The 17,974-nt window shown below is 47.2% G+C and overlaps 1 protein-coding gene across 1 annotated transcript in view; it reads right to left on the bottom strand.

Annotated features, from left to right (window-relative positions):
* Window positions 1-6,808, bottom strand: part of FAH (fumarylacetoacetate hydrolase) — a 30,461-nt gene extending 23,653 nt beyond the window's left edge. Inside the window, exons 1-4 of the mRNA XM_027521285.1 lie at window positions 6,664-6,808; window positions 2,940-3,050; window positions 1,137-1,258; window positions 571-620 (exon numbers count right to left, since the gene is read on the bottom strand). Of these exons, the coding sequence (XP_027377086.1) occupies window positions 571-620; window positions 1,137-1,258; window positions 2,940-3,050; window positions 6,664-6,744 (364 nt within the window). The 5' untranslated portion in view covers window positions 6,745-6,808. The remainder of the gene's footprint in view (window positions 1-570; window positions 621-1,136; window positions 1,259-2,939; window positions 3,051-6,663) is intronic.
* Between the last annotated feature and the right edge of the window lie 11,166 nt (window positions 6,809-17,974).

Genomic DNA, 17,974 nt, shown 5'->3' with positions numbered 1-17,974 from the left:
ATGACTAAGTATCAGCAGCAGCAGCAGCAGCATCATATATATATAATTTATTTGGCTGTGCCTGGTCTTATGGCATGTGGGACCTAGTTCCTTGATCAGGGATGGAACCTGGGCCCCCTGCATTGGGAGCATGGACTCCTAGCCACTGGACCCCCGGGAAAGTCCCTGGACAACTGCAAATTTCAGACTGAAACTCCAATCAGACATCCAACACACGGCTCAACCTGGGGCCCTCCAGGACCCTCCGGCCTCTCTCCTCAAAGCTGCTGACTCATGGACTGAGCTCTGAGCACCCCCACCACAGCCCTTTGGGAAAGGAGAGTGAGTTCCTGCACACACAGGGAGCCAGGGAGCCAGGGAGCCAGCTACAAATCTAAGCAGTGAGCAACTACCCTTGGTGAAAGTGCTGGCTTTTAGAGACGCCTGGGTCAACGCTGGGCCTGGGTCCCTGATGGGGAGGCGCTGACAGCCCCAGAGTCCCTCCTCCGTGACCTTCCCCACTGGAAGCAGGGACAGGGCCCTGGGCAGGCAGCTGCTCCAAACACATCCTGTTAAAGAGACTAGACTCACCTATGGTGGCCGGAAGATACATCGTAGCGGAAGCCTGGGATGTGAAGGCACTGAAACACCAAAGAAGGGGCATCAAGGTCAAGCATGCAGCAAAGCAGGGTCCCTGCTCTGGCCATCCACAGACTCAGCCTGGATCAAACCCTGCTCATGCTCTGCAGCGAGCACTTCCAGGCAGGCCTGGCACCTCACCAGGATGGACGTCCACCCGCTAAAGGCAAGGTGCCTCCCTCCTGCTTCTATGTTCCACTCTAGGAAACAAACCAAACTTCCCCTAGTTTAGAGACCAGACAAGCACACGGATGATGCTGATGAGGAATAGCTGAGTGAAAAGGGAGGGGGCCGGGGGTGGGGGGCGGGGGGCCAGACATAGCCTGGACACCCCAGTCCAGCCAGAGAAGTAATTCCTGTTGGCCCAGAGCCTTCCCACCAAAATGTACCCCAGGTGGGAGCCAGATGAGGCCAAAGCAGCCAGGCCATGACTCAGAATGTCCCTGATGACCACACTGTCCCCCTCTGCCCAGGCAGATCTCCTCATCCCTGCCCACCAAGGACCACGGACTCCTCACCGCTGCCGAAGCTCCACGTCATCTCTGAGCCTGGCTTGGCTGGCAGACAGCAGATTCTGCAAGAATGCTCTAGCCTCCTTCCAGGCAGCCTGACCCAGGCCCATGAAGCTGTTGAGAGTTGGCTAGGACCAAGATGGGGAAGAAGAAAAGGAGATCACCGGTGCGAAAGCACCTTGCGCTACCCCTCCTGTTACAGGAGCCAGCCTAGCAGCTCTCTGGGGCCCCTGTCACTTATCTCCAGTTCATTCAAATCCTCAGGACTTTAGTTCTTAGTTCCATCATTTGTTCATCAAGTGGAGGAGATGTGTCATTGTTCCTATTGGGGTTTCATCCCCACATGGCCTTATAGGCAATTGGCTAAGCCCAAGAGCTGCTTTCTGGAATGGCTGCCCCGTTAAGCTCGGCCCAGCCTGCAATGAAAATGGCCCGTTCCTCCAGCGGAGGCCTTAAGTCTGCAGGGGTCTTGCACCAACTCCCTTCACATAAGCTAAGAAGAGGTTTCTGAGCCACTGAGGTGCAGCCTAAAAAGCACTTGTGGATTTTCAAGGCCAGAGTTCCAGTCCTGGCTCCAATCCTTGCAGCCATGTGACCTGGGAAAATTGTGTCTTGTTTCAAGTTAGACCCTCATCAAATCTAATGAGGATGCCAGTCCTATGTCAGAGGGTCATTGTGAGCATTGAATGAGAGGTATGTGTAAAACTCCTGACGCATAGGGAGGTACTCAATAAATATCACCTTCCTTCCGTGGAAGGAGAGGATGCACATCAAAGCACTTAGACAGGGACTTCCCTGGTGTTCCAGTGGCTAAGATTCTGCACTTCCAGTGCAGGGGGCTTGAGTTTGATCCCTGGTCAGGGAACTAGATCCCACATGCTCCAAAGACTCTACACAGAGCAACAAAGATACCCTGTGCTGCAACTAAGACCTGTGCAAATAAGTAAATAAATATTCTTTTAAAAAGAGCATGTGACCGTTCACAGGGAAGTACATTCACATCCATTGCCCATGTGCTTGTCCTTCAGGCTGACTTCTAAAGTGGTGGCAACACAGAGGGCACTTGAGGCCAGCTGTTCATTCCTCCTAGGCTGTATTTAAGCCTAGAGAGCGGAGCTCCTGGCTCCCTCCCTCAGAGGGCCCGGCACTAGCCTGGAACAAGCAGAGACTCAAGCGTCTTAAAATGAGGATTGGAGAGCTTCACGTCAGAGACAACTGGGGAGCGCCCAGGCCTGTGGAGAGACTGACAGTCATCTCACCTCAGAACTCACCCTACAGGGTCCCAAGGCTGCCTCCTGCCAAACTGTCCATCTCATAACAATCTCAAACTTATCCAAGGAGTCTACCTGCAACGCAGGACACCCAGGTTTGATCCCTGGGCCAGGAAGATCCCCTGTAGGATGGCATGGCAACCCATTCCAGTATTCTTGCCTGGAGAATCCCATGGACAAAGGAGCCTGGCCAGCTATAGTCCATGGGATTGAAAAGAGCTGGACACAACTGAATTACTGACTATCCAAGGAAAATCCCTGAGATCTCAAGGCACCACCGCTGTCAGAAATGCAAGGCAGGGACCTCTCTGGTGGTCCAAGACTACACACTGCCAATACAGGGGGCCTGGATTTGATCTCTGGTCAGGGAACTAGATCCCCATTATGCAACAAAGATCCTGCCTGCCATATCTAAGACCTGGCACAGCTAAATAGATTTTTAAAAAGAAAAGAAATGGAAGGTAAAGACCATTTTCTTAGTGGCATTTGCAACAAATGGCCACTGAGATCCAGTGCAAGCCACATCCCAATGTTCTACCTTATTGAAGACATCCTGGTGTCCGGAGAGGATCGGCCCAGTGAAGAGGTGCTTGATGACACTGAGGTCCAGGATCTGGTCCCCAATGGCCACGCCAATCCTCGGTCTTGGCTGGAAGGAAGATGGCACGGTCATCACTGGGAGCAGTTGGCCAGGCTGGGCTCACTTACCCAGCAAATCTGTCTATCTAAGAGCCCAAGGGCCCTGCTTTATAGATGACCCTCTGTGGAGAGGAAGGGCTTTCCAGGTGGCTCAGTGGATAAAGAATCTGCTTGCAATATAGCAGATACAGGAGACTTGGGTTCTACTGCCGGGTCAGGAAGATCCCCTGGAGGAGGGCATGGCAACCTACTCCAGTATTCTTGCCTGGAGAATCCCATGGACAGAGAAACCTGGGGGGCTCAATCATGGGGTTGCAAAGAGTCCAACACAACTGAAACGACTATGCATGGATGCACACTGTAGAGAGGGGCTGAGGAATTGGATCCTTAGCACCATACCCCAGCTGCTTTTGCCTCTCAGAGGGCTGAAATTGACCTTGTCATCTCTGTCTGGGCAGAGTCTGGCACCATCTCTGCCTCGAGGACACAGAGGAAAGAATCTGTTTCCTGCATAGTCCAAGACCCTTATCCAGGCCAAGTCCCCAACAAAGTTTCTCAGGTGTCACTTAAATGCCTCTGGTGACAGAGAGCTCACCACCTCACCAGGCAACTGGATTATTTCTTAGGTTAAACCTAGGCTTTTTCTTAGGGCAATTCCTCCGCACAGCAGAGCAGACAGTGTCCCAGGCACAGAGGAGGGTCAGGGGCTTGGGCTAATGTACTCTGTTATGGCTCAATCAGAGCAGAGTTCAGGTCATGAGGAAGCAGGAAGCCAGACTGTTCAGAACATTCAAGGGAAGTTCCTTTCTGCACCATCAGATCCAGGCTTCAAGCCTGAATATGAAGATGTCTCAAGTATTTGGCAAAGCCTGGCCTTTGTCCTCACAGTGCTGAACTTGGTTTATCAACGAGGAATTCAAGAAGGACTTCCCTGGTGGTCCCGTGGTTAAGAATCTGCCTTGCAACACAGGGGACATAGGTTTGATCCCTAGACAGGGAACTAGGATCCCTCATGCCATGGAGCATCTAAGCCCACATGCCACAAATACTGAGCCCACATGCCAGTGTGCAGCAACTGAAGACCTCGTATGACACAATGAAGATCCTACGAGCCACAACTAAGATCTGGCACAGCCAAATAAATAAACAGAAAGTGTTTGACTCTTGGTAAAGCTTTAAAAAAACAAACAAACAAACAAACAAAGAAGGAACCTGAGAGCATGTCTACAGACTCAACCAGCTGGGCTTGTCCTAAGCTGAGCTTCCAGTTCTCCTGAACTACCAGCTTTGCCATCTCATGTCCAGTGAGTTTAAGAGGTAGGGCTAACGGCTGGCTTTATCTCCACTGGCTGCTCATTTTCGGGGACTAAGAGAAGATGGTTATTTCTCCATGCACGTCAGCCCCTGGGACAGGTGTAGACCAGAACCACACCCTTACCCAGGCCTGAGGCCCCAGGCCAACTGGGAAGAGGCTGATCTGCTGGTAGACCCTTGGGCCATTTCTCTGACCCTGGCACCCACACTCTGCTGGAGGAAGAAGGGAGCTGAGGCCACTAGCAGCAGCCAAGACCTAATCATAAGGGTGGCTGCCTGCTTCCTCGGCTGCAAATAAAGGTGAGAAGCAGCCCGTGTGTCCGACCAACCCTGACCCTAGGACTCGAGATAGCGAGTCCTTCCATTAATTGTTGGGACTTCTCTTTTTTTTATGGCAGTATACTTGCTCTACAGTTTTGTTTAGCTTCTGCTATACAGCAAAGTGAATCAGCCGTATGTACATATATCTCCATCCCACCCCTCTAAGTCATCACAGGGCACCAAGCTGAGCTTCCTATGCTATACAACAGCTTTCCACTAGTAGTGTACATATGTCAAGAATACTGGAGTGGGTTGCCATTTCCTCCTCCAGGGATCTTCCCAACCCAGAGATCAAACCCACGCCTCTTAACATCTCCTGCATTGGCAGGAGGGTTCTTTACCACTATCGCCACCTGGGAACCCTTGTTCACTACTGTTCCACCCAAATGATGCATGGTTGGCCTCTGGCATAGAGGAGAGGGAGGACTCTGCCTTGGCGACCTGACCAGTCTGGAGAGGTGGTCACCACCTCTGGAATGTCCAGCGCCTGCAGCCAGAGCTTCAACACAGCCAGTTCCACTTGAAGGGCCTCAGCCTTCTGGAATGCCAAGGGAGCCAACTCACAACCCTCAGCATTCTTTTCAGAAGGCAGTGAACCTCTGTACAGTGGCTGTCCTTGCACAGTCTAATATGAAAACAGCTGGGGTATGGAGTCTGCAAGCCACTGGCCACACTCTAAGGAGCATTCATTCTAGAGTTCTCTGGGATAAGTCAGAGTACGCCCCCTGCCTCTTGCAAAGGCTTCAGCCTATGCGATTTGTCCTCCAGATGTGCACCCTGAGGAGAAGTGCGGACCCTTGGCTGAGAGCAGAATGTCAGAGGAGTGCAGAGGGAGGGCTGGCCAACAGAGTGTGCTTGGCCAACACAGGTTAAGGTTTAACATGCCTCAGGCCCTTCAGGGGACTGTTAACCTTTGGCATCCTTGCGAAATCTAGTCAGGCTTGGCAGTTGTGAAACCACACGCTGACTCTTCTAGATCCAAGCTTTTGCTGCACATGGGGACAAGGATCAGTCATGGGGGTAGGAAACCACTTTCCAGAAGGTGCTAACTGCCACAGGCTCCGTTTAGCAAATGGTTCCTGAACATTGTTGGGTGCAAGCAGGTTTGGGAGTTCGAGGCTTCTCAGAGCTAATCAGGAGCTTACCATGAAAGTTGGGAGCAGAAAGCTAAGCCAAAAATACCATGAATAAATCCAAGGGAATCTGCTTTTCCCACCCACGGAAATTCTTGTATATTTGATGATAAACCCCACAGTTTTCTTTCTGCCCATCAGACTACACTAAGTGAAATTTCATTTCCCTACCCCGTAAAGGGCTTCTTTTGATTGCCAAGAAGCCCAAGAAGCTGAAAGAAAGCCAGTTGGAGGTAAAGAAATTAACCTCTTGGATCCCAGGGCTCTTATGTGAATGAATTCATTCCTCTGAGTTACTAAATATACCGGTTCAATGGATATTTCTAGGGTTAGGGGCTAACATGGAGGATGAACAACCCGCCATAATGTGGTGTCTCCAGGGAAGAAAACAGAGCGAAATGACTTCGGAGTAGGCAGTATGACTGCGTTTCAACTTCTCTGTAATAATAATATTTAATATAACTTGCTCTGCTTGCCTGAGAGGGAGAGCCATGCTTCGTTTCATTTTGCATTTAATTTTCTTGCAAATGTGCAGAAACAGGCTGACGGTTTCAACAACTCACATCTGGAAAGCTACCAGGAGGGATCTGAACCAACAGCAGGAACCAACAGCTCGGCGATCAGCCCCAGCCTCCAGCCCCCTCCCAGGAGAAGGAGAGGCACCGCTCATGGGGCCCAAGCGACCCCGGGGGTCTTCACGAGGGGCGACGACCCGGGCCCCACATCCAGCTCGGTCGGGTGCCGGCAAGAGGGGGCAAGGCTGGACTGAGGCCAGGGGCGGGGCAGGAGGGTGGGGGTCCCGAGCGGAGGGGACGCCCTCCCTCCCCGCGCCCGGAAGCGAGCGCTGCAGCTCACGTTGCCTCGGGTGGAGAAGACGCCGTAGGGCAGGTTGTGGATGGGGAAGTCAGAATCCTCGGCCACCGGGACGAAGGACATGCTGGCGAGCACGGAACAGGGAGGCAGTGTGCGCGCGGCCTGCGGGACAGGACTCGCAGAGATTGGCAGGCAGGGCCACGCCCCCTGCGGACTCCGCCCCCTCAGACCCCCCCGCCTCCCGCCAGAGCTGACCCGGTGACACACCAGGGCCCGGCCCGCCCCTTTCGAGGGCTCCGCCCCTTCCCGATCCCCTCCCACAAGAGACGCCCCTCACGAAGCCCCGCCCACCAAGGGCCCCCCTTCTCGACCCCTCCCACAAGAGACGTCCCTCACGGAGCCCCGCCCACTAAGGGGACCGCGCCTTCCCGGGCCCCGCCCACCAGGAGAACGCCCCTCCCGGGGCCCCGCCCACCACAAGACCTCCCCTTCTCAGGCCCCGCCTCTCCTGGAGCCCCGCCCCTCCACAAGGCCTGTTCCTCAGTAAATTCCAGCCCCTCAATATCCATCCTGTCCCTCCCACTACAGCTTTACCTCTGCGCAGCCCAGCTTCCTCTTTGAGGGCCCTCCGACCTCGGTCCAGCTGCCGGGGACAGGGCCCTTGTTCCTACCGAGAGCAACACCCATCTTGGCATTTAAGGATCTGCCCCGGGTGACTTCAGCCTCATCCCGCACTCCCCGCACCCACCCCACCCCGCCCCCTGCTGCATGGCCCGATCTTCAGCTCAGCACGAGTTCAACACGAGTCTTGTCGGGTGTCCTGGTCACAGCAGACACTCAGAAGCCAGACGGCGCTTCCGGGGCTGGAGCTATGTTTCCAGTCGCATCTTTTCTGCCTTCATCAGCTATGCTCATCTGTCAACTATGGCATTTCCACTTTATCGGTGAAAGGAACAGGCATGCCTGTTTGGAAGGCCTAAACTAATGAAAATTAATATTCTAGAAAATATGTCACCTGTTTATTTCACATTCCAGTGTTTAAATGACATTGATAAGCTGTTTGACCTTGGACAAGTTACTGAACCCCTTTCTGTCTCAGCTCTCTTCTCTGAATGAGGTTGATGATAATGGTTCCTATTTCAGAGTTGATAGAATTGAATGAATCGTGGAGCACCTGTGGAGCTTCTGGCATACAGTAGCTCTACGTGTTTGTGTGTAAAGGTTGAAAAGAGAGACTGAGGGGGAAAAATACAGAAAGAAAAGGAAGAGAAGGAAAGGGAATGAGGGAGGAAAAAAGAAGGGAGGGAGGGAGAGAGGAAGAACAAATTTACACAGTAACACTCTTTCCAGTTCTGGAAAGGATGAAGCTGAAAGGATGAAGCTAAAAGTATGAAGATTTGAGAGCCACCTCTGACAGTACCCTCTCCAATCATGAGTTTCCTCATCTGTTAAAGAACTGTTGTTCAGTTGCTCACTCGTCTGACTCTGCAGCACACCAAGCTTCCCTATCCTTCACTATCTCCCAGAATTTGCTCAAACTCCTGTCCATTGAGTTGGTGATGACATCCAACCATCTCATCCTCTGTCACTCCCTTCTCCTTCCTTCAGTCTTTCCCAACATTACGGTCATTTCCAATGAACAGATTCTTTGCATCAGATGGTCATGGTATTGGAGCTTCACCTTCAGCATCAGTCCTTCCAATGAATATTCAGGGTTGATTTCCCTTAGGATTGACTGGCTTGATCTCCTTGTTGTCCAAGGGACTCTCAAGAGTCTTCTCCAAAAAGAGATTGGATTTCTGTGATAGTCAAATAAAGCCTGGCACAGACTTGGTTATCAATTAACTACTTCTTCCTCCCAAGGGACATCCAACCAGAAAGGTAACCATTTCTTAGTACTTGAGTTTTGCTTTTCTTCTTTAGAAGACAATCAAAAAAGGAGAGAATACAGCTGTTAAGGTAAAGTGGTCAGCACTGACGTTTATAATAGGAATGCAAATTTCTCACAAACCTCACAAAGTATTTTTTAAGTGAGTTAAAATTATTAAAGTATAGGCTGCACAATACATATCAACACACAAACCAGTATTTGAAACACCGGCTTTTGATTAATTTGCTTGGAAATTCTCACAACCCTAGAGGCAAAAGTTAATGAATTAATTGATATGCAAGCAGAGCTGACTGAATACATTTGAAAACAAATTTAAGCCAAAATCCTACAAACTATTATTTGAAAAAAATTTTTTTATTATTTATTTATTTGGCTGTGCCCAGTGTTAGTTGCGGCATACGGAATCTTTAGTTGTAGCATTCGAACTCTTAGTTCCAGCATGTGGGATCTAGTCCTACTACCAGGGATCAAACCTGGGCTCTCTGCTTTGGGAGCGCAGAGTTTTAGCCACTGGGCCACCAGGGAAGTCCCCTAGAAATTATTTTAAAAGAGCATTTTAAAGATTGAAGAATCATCCTAAGGTTTGTAAATATAACCCTTTCCCTTCAAAAACATTTCATAATGAATAATAGAAAGATCAGAAAGTAAATAAGAAGTTGCACCTCCTTTTCCCGCAACATCTTGCCCTATATCTCCTGTCATCCACTGTCCAGCTCCCTAAATCGGATTCAGTTATCTTCATTCTTGAAGCACGCTTTTGTCAACAGCCAGTCCCAAATCCCCCAGCAGTTCTTCCCTGTCTTCCTGCCTCTGTCCTCATCTCTAAAACAATGCTGCCATTTCAATAAGATCAGCAGTAATGTGCATACCAAGTATCTTGCTGTTAAAATCAAGTACTAAAATTGTGAGTAACAGGTAAAGAGGGAAGCTGGGAGGGGATCAAAGGGAAGGGGAGGAAAGGAAAGGGGAGAGGAGGGAGGGAGAAAAGAATGTTAGGGAGAGTTCAAGGTTTTGTTTGTCATCACTCTTGTCCAGTCAGCTAGAACTTTTCAGAAACAAAGTTACATCCAGGGCTCTGAGAACACAACATGAGAAGGTTATCTGTGTGGGCGCTTCAGACACACTTTTTTAAAATTGGGGTTTAGTTGCTTTACAATGTTGCCTTGGCTTCTGCTGTACAAGGAAAGTGAATCAGCTATTGTTGTTCAGTTGCTCAGTCCACGGACTCTTTGCGATCCCCTGGACTGCAGCATGCCATGCTGTCCTTCACTAATCTCCTGGAGTTTGCTCAAATTCATGTTGGAGCTATATGTATACACATATCCCGCCCTTCTTGAGCCTCCCTCCCACGCCCCCATCCCACCCCTCTACGTCATCACAGAGCATTGACCTGAGCTCCCTGTGCTATACAGCAGCTTCCCGCTAGCTATCTGTTTTACAAACAGCTCATGAAACTCAATATCAAAAAATCCAAACAATCCAATCCACAAATGCACAAAAGACCTAAATAGACATTTCTGCAAAGAAGACATATAGATGGCCAAAAGGTACACAAAAAAATGTTCAGGCACACTTAACCATCCAGGATGCTGTCAGATCCTAGCACAGTTAAAAAAAAGGAGTCAGTAGTCAGGCAAAGGTAAACTCTGCAGAGTTAGATGGGGAATATAGCCAATATTTTATAATAACTATAAATGGAATATAAGCTTTAAAACTGTATCATTATATCATACACTTATAACATATTGTATATAACTATACTTCAATTTTTAAAAATTAAAACAAAAGTTTTCAGAGTTCGGAAGGCTGTCCTGCAGGTTGGCTTGGAAGGAGGAGGGGCTGGGTCGGTGGGAACATGTGAGATAAGATGGCCTGGAATCAGAAGGCCTGGGATGATGGGGCATTACAAGAGTGGCTGGCTGCTGACCCCCTTCCGTAGGCCCAGCGATGATTGAGGCTGACCAGTGATTACCCTGTAAGAGGCTCAGTCTGGCTCAGCCTCTTCTTGTTCTTGTTCTCATCTCCTGTTCTGAGTACCTCTGCCAAGGCTGGACCTTGGTTTTAGTTAAGTCTGCCCTGGGAAAGAAGGCATGAAGGGCAGTCTCTGGCAATGGTAGGTGGTCTGACTCATTTTCTGTCGTGGTTCTGTCGTGGTCCCTGTGCAGGTTGGAAAAGAATTTTCAGACATAAGGTGGAATGAGAGGAGAACACTTTTTTAGAGTAGAGCCCCTGTTGGAACAACAGGCAGGCTCAAGGGAGAGCCGACGCTTTTCATGGGCTAGTAACCAATTTTTATAGCCTCAAGATAAAGAAAATTCCTGCTGGGAGGGTGGCATTAAGTAGGTGATTTGTTAGGATGCTACAGCGTGGGTGCATGCGTGCGTGCCAAATCATTTCAGTCGTGTCTGACTCTTTGAGACCCTATGGACTGTAAACCGCCAGGTTCCTCTGTCCATACGGATTCTCCAGGCAAGAATACTGGGGTGGGTTGCCATGCCCTCCTCCAGGAGATCTTCCCGATCAGGGATTGAACCCATGTCTCCTGTGGCTCCTGCATTGCAGGCAGATTCTTTACTACTGAGCCACTGGGGAAACCCTATAGAGTGGGTATTTTACCTAATTTGGAGTCAGGGAGCTGGAGGGACTTAGGTCAGCTTAGGTCAGGGGGACTCATGGCAACAAGTGCTATGGGGGTCAGTCAGTTCTGAGAGGACCCTGGCACAGGGCTCTGGATCTGGAACCTCTCCACAGGTTCCAGAAAGGGGGAAAAGAAAGAGGAAAGGGTCCCAGCTCTGTTCTGTGGCTTTATTGTCAGAGGCCTTCTGCAATGGAGTAACAGAGCAGAAGGCCTCTTCCCCTCCACTCCCCTGTCCGCAGCCTGCCTTTTCTCTCTTTTAAAATCAGAGAAGTGAGAAAATGCAGAAGCAAAGAAAAGGAGTCAAATAGGACAAAACAATAGTAGTTTAAGCAGTAGACAAAGTCAAGGACCTTTCATGCCTTCTCAAGGGCTACAGATAATATTCTGAGCCATATTGTTTGAGCTCTCTTGTATTGATAGATACTGAAACCGGTACCAGGTGGAAGAAGTTAGCTACATGATGATCAGACTGTAGCCACACACTTCCAAGAATTGGCCTCAAAGAAATGGAAACAAATTGACCCTGGAAATGAAAATTAACTGTACCTAAAACAATCAAGATGACTCTGGTCAGACCACCCATGACCAATTTGAAGATGACTGCGGAGCTGACTGTGTTGTTTCTGCATGGAGCCCCCTCCCTTGGGCTATAAGAGGCCCTGCCCACTGACTGTCAGTGGGGGACAGCCAGCCTTTGGACAGGAATCTGCCTACCCCACCCCACTCCCTGCTGGCATCCAAAATAAAGCAGACTTTCCTTTCCACCAACCTGGCCTCTTCACTGGCTTTTGAGTGAGGAGCAGCGAGACTCTTTATTTTTGGTTCCCCTTCCAGGTACCACCTAATATCTACCGAATTCTAGTGACTCTTCAGCTACAAGGCAATGAACTATTTGGGGTTCCTAGGATGGCTCAGCAGAGAAGGCAATGGCACCCCACTCCAGTACTCTTGCCTGGAGAATCCCATGGACGGAGGAGCCTGGAAGGCTGCAGTCCATGGGGTCGCTGAGGGTCGGACACGACTGAGCGACTTCACTTTCACTTTTCACTTTCCTGTATTGGAGAAGGAAATGGCAACCCACTCGTGTTCTTGCCTGCAGAATCCCAGGGACGGGGGAGCCTGGTGGGCTGCTGTCTATGGGGTCACACAGAGTCGGACACGACTGAAGTGACTTAGCAGCAGCAGCAGCAGCAGCAGCAGGATGGCTCAGTGGTAAAGATTTCGCCTGCCAATGCAAGAGACACAGGAGACTTGGGTTACATCCCTGTGTTGGGACGATTCCCTGGAGGAGGGCATGGCAACCCACTCCAGTAGTCTTGCCTGGAGAATCCCATGGACAGAGGAGCCTCGTGGGCTATAGTCCATAGAGTGGCCAAGAGTTGGACACGACTACGTGACTAAGCACACACAGTGAACTATTTGTTTGTTCCATACTGGCCTGGTCTCTCCCCTTAGAGACAGGAACTGTCTTACTCTTTCTGTAGCTTTGTTATTGCCCAGCAAAAATGTCTGGCACAGAATAGGTGCTCCATAAATACTTAAGTAAATAATACAAAACTGTTGACTAATGGCAATTAATCAATAACCAATGAGCACCCCCACCTCATCCAGGCACTATTGGGAATAGTGCACAACTGCTTCCTTATTTACTGAGTGTGTGCTGTGTGAGCGACGGGCCAGGAACTTCCACTGAACACACAACCTAGTGAAAGCCTAGATTACAAAAGCTTCAGTTGTGTTAGACTCTTTGTGACCCCATGGACTGTAGTCCACCAGGGTCCTCTGTCCATGAGATTCTCCAGGCAAGAACACTGGAGTGGATTGCCATTTCCTTCTCTGATAAAAGCCATGTAGAGAGAAAATCAACCTTTTGGGGGAAGGGCATAGGGCTGATGTGTGTGTGAGAAGGGGTGTGGGTGTGAGATGGCTGTAGGGAGAGTAAGATTTCATAGTTTTAAAATAGACTTGCCAACCCACTAATTATATATAGTGTCTGAAAAGTACCAAAGCTGTTCTCTGTTTGGAAAAAAATTGAAGTAAATAACTTGGAAGTACACTATATTTTCTTTCTCCTCTTCTGGGAGGGAGTGTGTTGAGCATGTACAACAATCATAAAAAAGAATTTTAAGGAAAAACATGTCTGTAATCCCACCATCCTGCAGTTTTCACGTTATTTGCTCATTCTATTTGTATGTGCATGATTTTTTCCACCTTTACAGCAAAGCTAATTTTCAGTCTTTCCTTAGACTTTTCTCCTGAACATTTTTCCTTGTGCCCAAATAAGCTTCATTATTATTTTCATCGGCTGAAGAAATTGCAGTGCTTGAGACTGTTGTAGTACTGGAGCCATGGAGATCTGCACGCACAAAATGTTTTTCCTTTTCCTACTCTGCTGCTGGAGTGTAAATTCCTGGGTGGCAGGGTCTGGATGCTTTCAGGACTGGAGGCGAGTCTGGCACCTCCATCATGAAGGGCTGGTTTGAGCCTCTGTAGCACCAAGCTCAATGCCTCCCTCGGATGTGAAAATGCAGCACAGGAGACTCCAGCAGCTGCCCCTGACTCTGAGAACTGGAGAGGGCTTTCTGAATACAGAGTGAAAAAGTCTTGCCAGAGGCTGGCCCCTGCCATTCAGATTTGTAGGATGTGGAGCTGCCTGCACTGGGAGCAGGGGAGTAGCCTTTTTGGGCAACACTCAGGAGTCCATCCATTCCCCTTCTCCCCACCCTACAAATTTCACTTGCACACGAATTACCTGAGCTCATTTCCAAGGTTCTCTAAATGTTGAACTCCTTGCAAAGAACCAAATGTCACTCACGTTTGCACAATGTATCTTTCTGATGCTAAAGTGTATGGTATACATGCCAAATACATGGTGTGCCCTTGAAAACGTGTACTGCTCTGCTCAGTTGTGTCCGACTCTTTGGGATCCCATGGACTGTAGCCCACCAGGATCCTCTGTCCACGGAATTTTCCATGCAAGAATACGGGAGTGGGTTAACATTTCCTTCTCCAGATCTCTTGGCATCTCCTGCACTGGCAGCTGGACTCTTAACCACTAGCGCCACCTGGGAAGCCCGACCCACACAGTGTGCCCTCTAAAATATGGACTATAAGCATTTCTGAGCTTGAGCCTTAAGAAAAGACATTTGCTTCATTGAAGTGCTTTGTCTTTTATCATAGTTCCCTCTTTTTCTCGACTGTTCTGAACAGAGCTAAATGAACCAGGTCAACAAGGGCTGGGTTTTCTGCAAATTTTCTTCTTTCCTGCCTTTTTTTTTTTTTTGTCTTTGAATGTGAACGTGAAGTTGCTCAGTCCTGTCCGACTCTTTGCAACCCCATGGGCTGTAGCCTACCAGGTTCTTCTGTCCATGGGATTTTCCAGGCAATAGTACTGGAGTGGATTGCCATTTCTTTCTCCAAGGGATCTTCCCAACCCAGGGATCGAACCCACGTCTCCCGCATCGTAGACAGACACTTTACCGTCTAAGCCAATGTTGCAGATACTGTTCATCCATGTTTTAATGGAATACTGCCTCAAAGCTATTTCTCATTGTTTTTTAAACATATGCCAGCTGAGTTGGCCTTTTTTAACTGGACCATTTTTAAAGTCTTTATTGCATTTGTTACAATATTACTTCTGATTTGCTTTGGTTTTTAGGCCTGGAGGCACCATGGGATTAGCTCCCTGACCAGGAATCAAACCTGCACTCTCTGTGTTGAAAGGTGGTCTAAACCCCTGACCGCCAGGTTAAGTCCCAGGGTTTTTGCTTTTTGTGTTGTAGGATTCTACAAGTTTGGACAGATGCATAGTTATGTATCCACCATTACAGTGTCATGGAAGCTGTTTCCCTGCCTTAAAACCCCCTGTGCTTCATCTTTTCATCCCTTCCTTTTTCTACCTGAACGCAGAGCACCTCTTGACTGTAGTTTTGCCTTTTCCAGAATGTCATATATTAGCAAGTCTTTTTGGACTGCTTCACTGAGCAATATGTATTTAAGGTTCCTTCACGTCTTCTTGTGCCTTGATGGCTCATTTTTTTTTTATTGCTAAATACCATTTCATTATACAGATGTACCACCGTTTATCGGTACATATGAAGGACATCTTGGCTAATTTTTGGCAATTATGGATAAAGCTGCTAAAAGCATTTGGGTGCAGGTTTTGGTGTGGACATGGTCTTTAACTCATTTGGACAAATACCTAGGAATGCAACTAATTGCTTGTAAGACTATGGTTAACTTTAAGGGACTGCCCAACTTCTTCCTTCTGTCCCATGTTGCGTTCCCATCACCAGTGAACTCAAATTCCTGTTGCTCCACATCCTCAATAGCATTTGGTGTTGTATTTTGGATTTTAGCTATTCCTGTAGGTATTAGTGTCATCTCATTTTAATTTGCTATTCTCCAACGACATATTGACCACCTTTTCGTTTTATTTGCCATCTGTGTATTCTTTGATGAGGTGTCTAGATATTCGGACCATTTTTTAACTGGGTTTGTTTTCTTATTTTTTATTTAGGGTAAGCCTTTTGTCACTGTGTTTTGCTAATATTTTCTCCCAGTCTGTGGCTTGTCTTTCTGTTCTCTTGGCAATGCCTTTTGCAGAGAAATTTTTAACTTTGAAGTTCAACTTACCCATTTTTTTCTTTCCATGAATCGTGGTTTTGGTGTTTCATTAAACGTTAGAAACAGTCTACATTAGAAACGGTGGGCATACTAGTAAGCTGAGTTACTCAGAACTAAAGTCTCAATTAAGCAATTTGTATAATAATCTTTAAAAACGATGACCTCCTTTAAGTATCTGGGGCTTTTTCCTAGAAGTTTTAAGGAATAAATGATGTACATGGGAAAAACATATCAAAACAAAAAAACCATCACCCAGACTCCCGACTTTAACATGTGGTCACCTAAAAATCCTTGTAATTAAGACCTTGGGCTTCGGGTACTTCTATTTTGTTGTCTCTAGGGCCCACTAGTTTTGATCACTGTTTATACTCCATTGTAAGAATATGTCACATTTTATCCATTCTTCAAAGGGGAACTGAGTGGTTTCTGGATTTTTGCTTTCTGTAAACAAGGCTTTGAAAATTGCTGTACATGTGTACTGTTCTCTATATGCAGGTTTTTCTTAGAGGAGTAAAATTTGTGGATTGTAGGATGTATAAAAGTCCAATTTTAAAAGGTACTAGTTTCCAAACCGTCCTAAAGACTGAACCACTTTTGGTTAATGTCAGCAACCTTTCAAACACTGCTGCTAAGTCGCTTCAGTCGTGTCCGACTCCTTGTGACCCCATAGACAGCAGCCCACCCGGCTCCCCAGTCCCTGGGATTCTCCAGGCAAGAACACTGGAGCGGGTTGCCATTTCCTTCTCCAATGCATGAAAGTGAGAAGTGAAAGTGAAGTCGCTCAGTCGTGTCTCTTAGCGACTCCATGGACTGAGGCCCACCAGGGTCCTCCGTCCATGGGATTTTCCAGGCAAGAGCACTGGAGTGGGGTGCCATTAAGAACTAGATACTGCCAAACACTTTTAAATCTTTGCCAACTGAATGGGTATAAAATAGTATCTTATTGTGGTCTTAATTTGCATTTTAACTTTTCCTGGTTTGTAACCTGGCTTTTCACTTTCTTTGATGGATTTACCATATGGTATTTTTGGTTTAAAATGCCTCATTTTAATAGACAAATTCATCAGTAACACTTGCAGTCAATGCTTTGTTGTCTTAAACAGTCCTTCTATATCCAAGGTTGAAGCAGTAATCATCTTTTTTTGAGAGTTAGAAAATTTTGTGTTTTACATTTAATACATGAATTTTTTCCTTGTGGTATGAGATAGGGAGCAATTTTCACCTCTTTTCTATGCTGACGACCAGTTGGGCTAGCTGTCATGATCACAGTCTCCTTCCCCCAATGTGGTGTGCTGTATCTCTTACACCCAGTTCATTTCATGCATGGCTTTTTTTGGGGTATATTGGTCTAATCTATCAGGATTCTGTACGACCCTTAGTGAATACCATGCTATTTTAATGAACGTGGCTTCATGATGAGTCTTACATAGAGTGGAAAAATGCCCACCTCCCTGATTTTTCTTTATTGAAATGTCTAGCCTTGGGCTCGTCTTTATCTTTTAATTTAGAACCACTTTAACAAGTTTCAGGAGGAAACTTGATGGGACTCTGATAGGGACTGCTTTGAATCTATAGGGCTATTTGGGTACAAAATACATCTTCTTGACATTGTCTGCCTAGCTGCAAACTTCTCTCTGTCCCTACTTTTGCAGGTCTTAGTTATTATCTCTTAATAATGTTGGAAAATTTTTTCTTAAAAGAGGTCTTCAACATAGTTAATTTCCTAGGTACTTGGTGTTAATACTATTGTAAAACGTGTCCTCCAGTTTTCTGATTGGTACTGATACAAAGAAATGCAACTAGCTTCAGAAAATTAATGTTACACCTACCTCTGTAATGAAACCCTGGTATTTCTGGTACTTTCTCTTTAGATTTGAGTTTTCTACAAAATAAGAACGTGTAATGTACAAATAATTAGTGTTTCCTACTTTTTATTTCTTATAAAATTTTTTATTCTATTGACTAGGATCTCCAACACAATTTTGAACATAAGCAGTCATAGTGGAAAACCAGCCCTTTGTTTCTGAATTTAAAAGGGTATGAAATTTCCTCTTTGTGGTAGATGCTCTTTGTTTTATAGATTTACACAGAAGCTATCACCTTAAAGAAATTCCTTTCAAGTCCTAATTTATCAAGAGTTTTTATTATGACTGGGTGGTGTTAAATCCTATTATATACTTTAATTGGATCTACTAAGA

The sequence above is a fragment of the Bos indicus x Bos taurus genome, chromosome 21, assembly GCF_003369695.1.
Source record: "Bos indicus x Bos taurus breed Angus x Brahman F1 hybrid chromosome 21, Bos_hybrid_MaternalHap_v2.0, whole genome shotgun sequence".
Taxonomy (NCBI): domain Eukaryota; kingdom Metazoa; phylum Chordata; class Mammalia; order Artiodactyla; family Bovidae; genus Bos; species Bos indicus x Bos taurus.
This window is presented reverse-complemented; position numbering and strand designations above follow the sequence as displayed.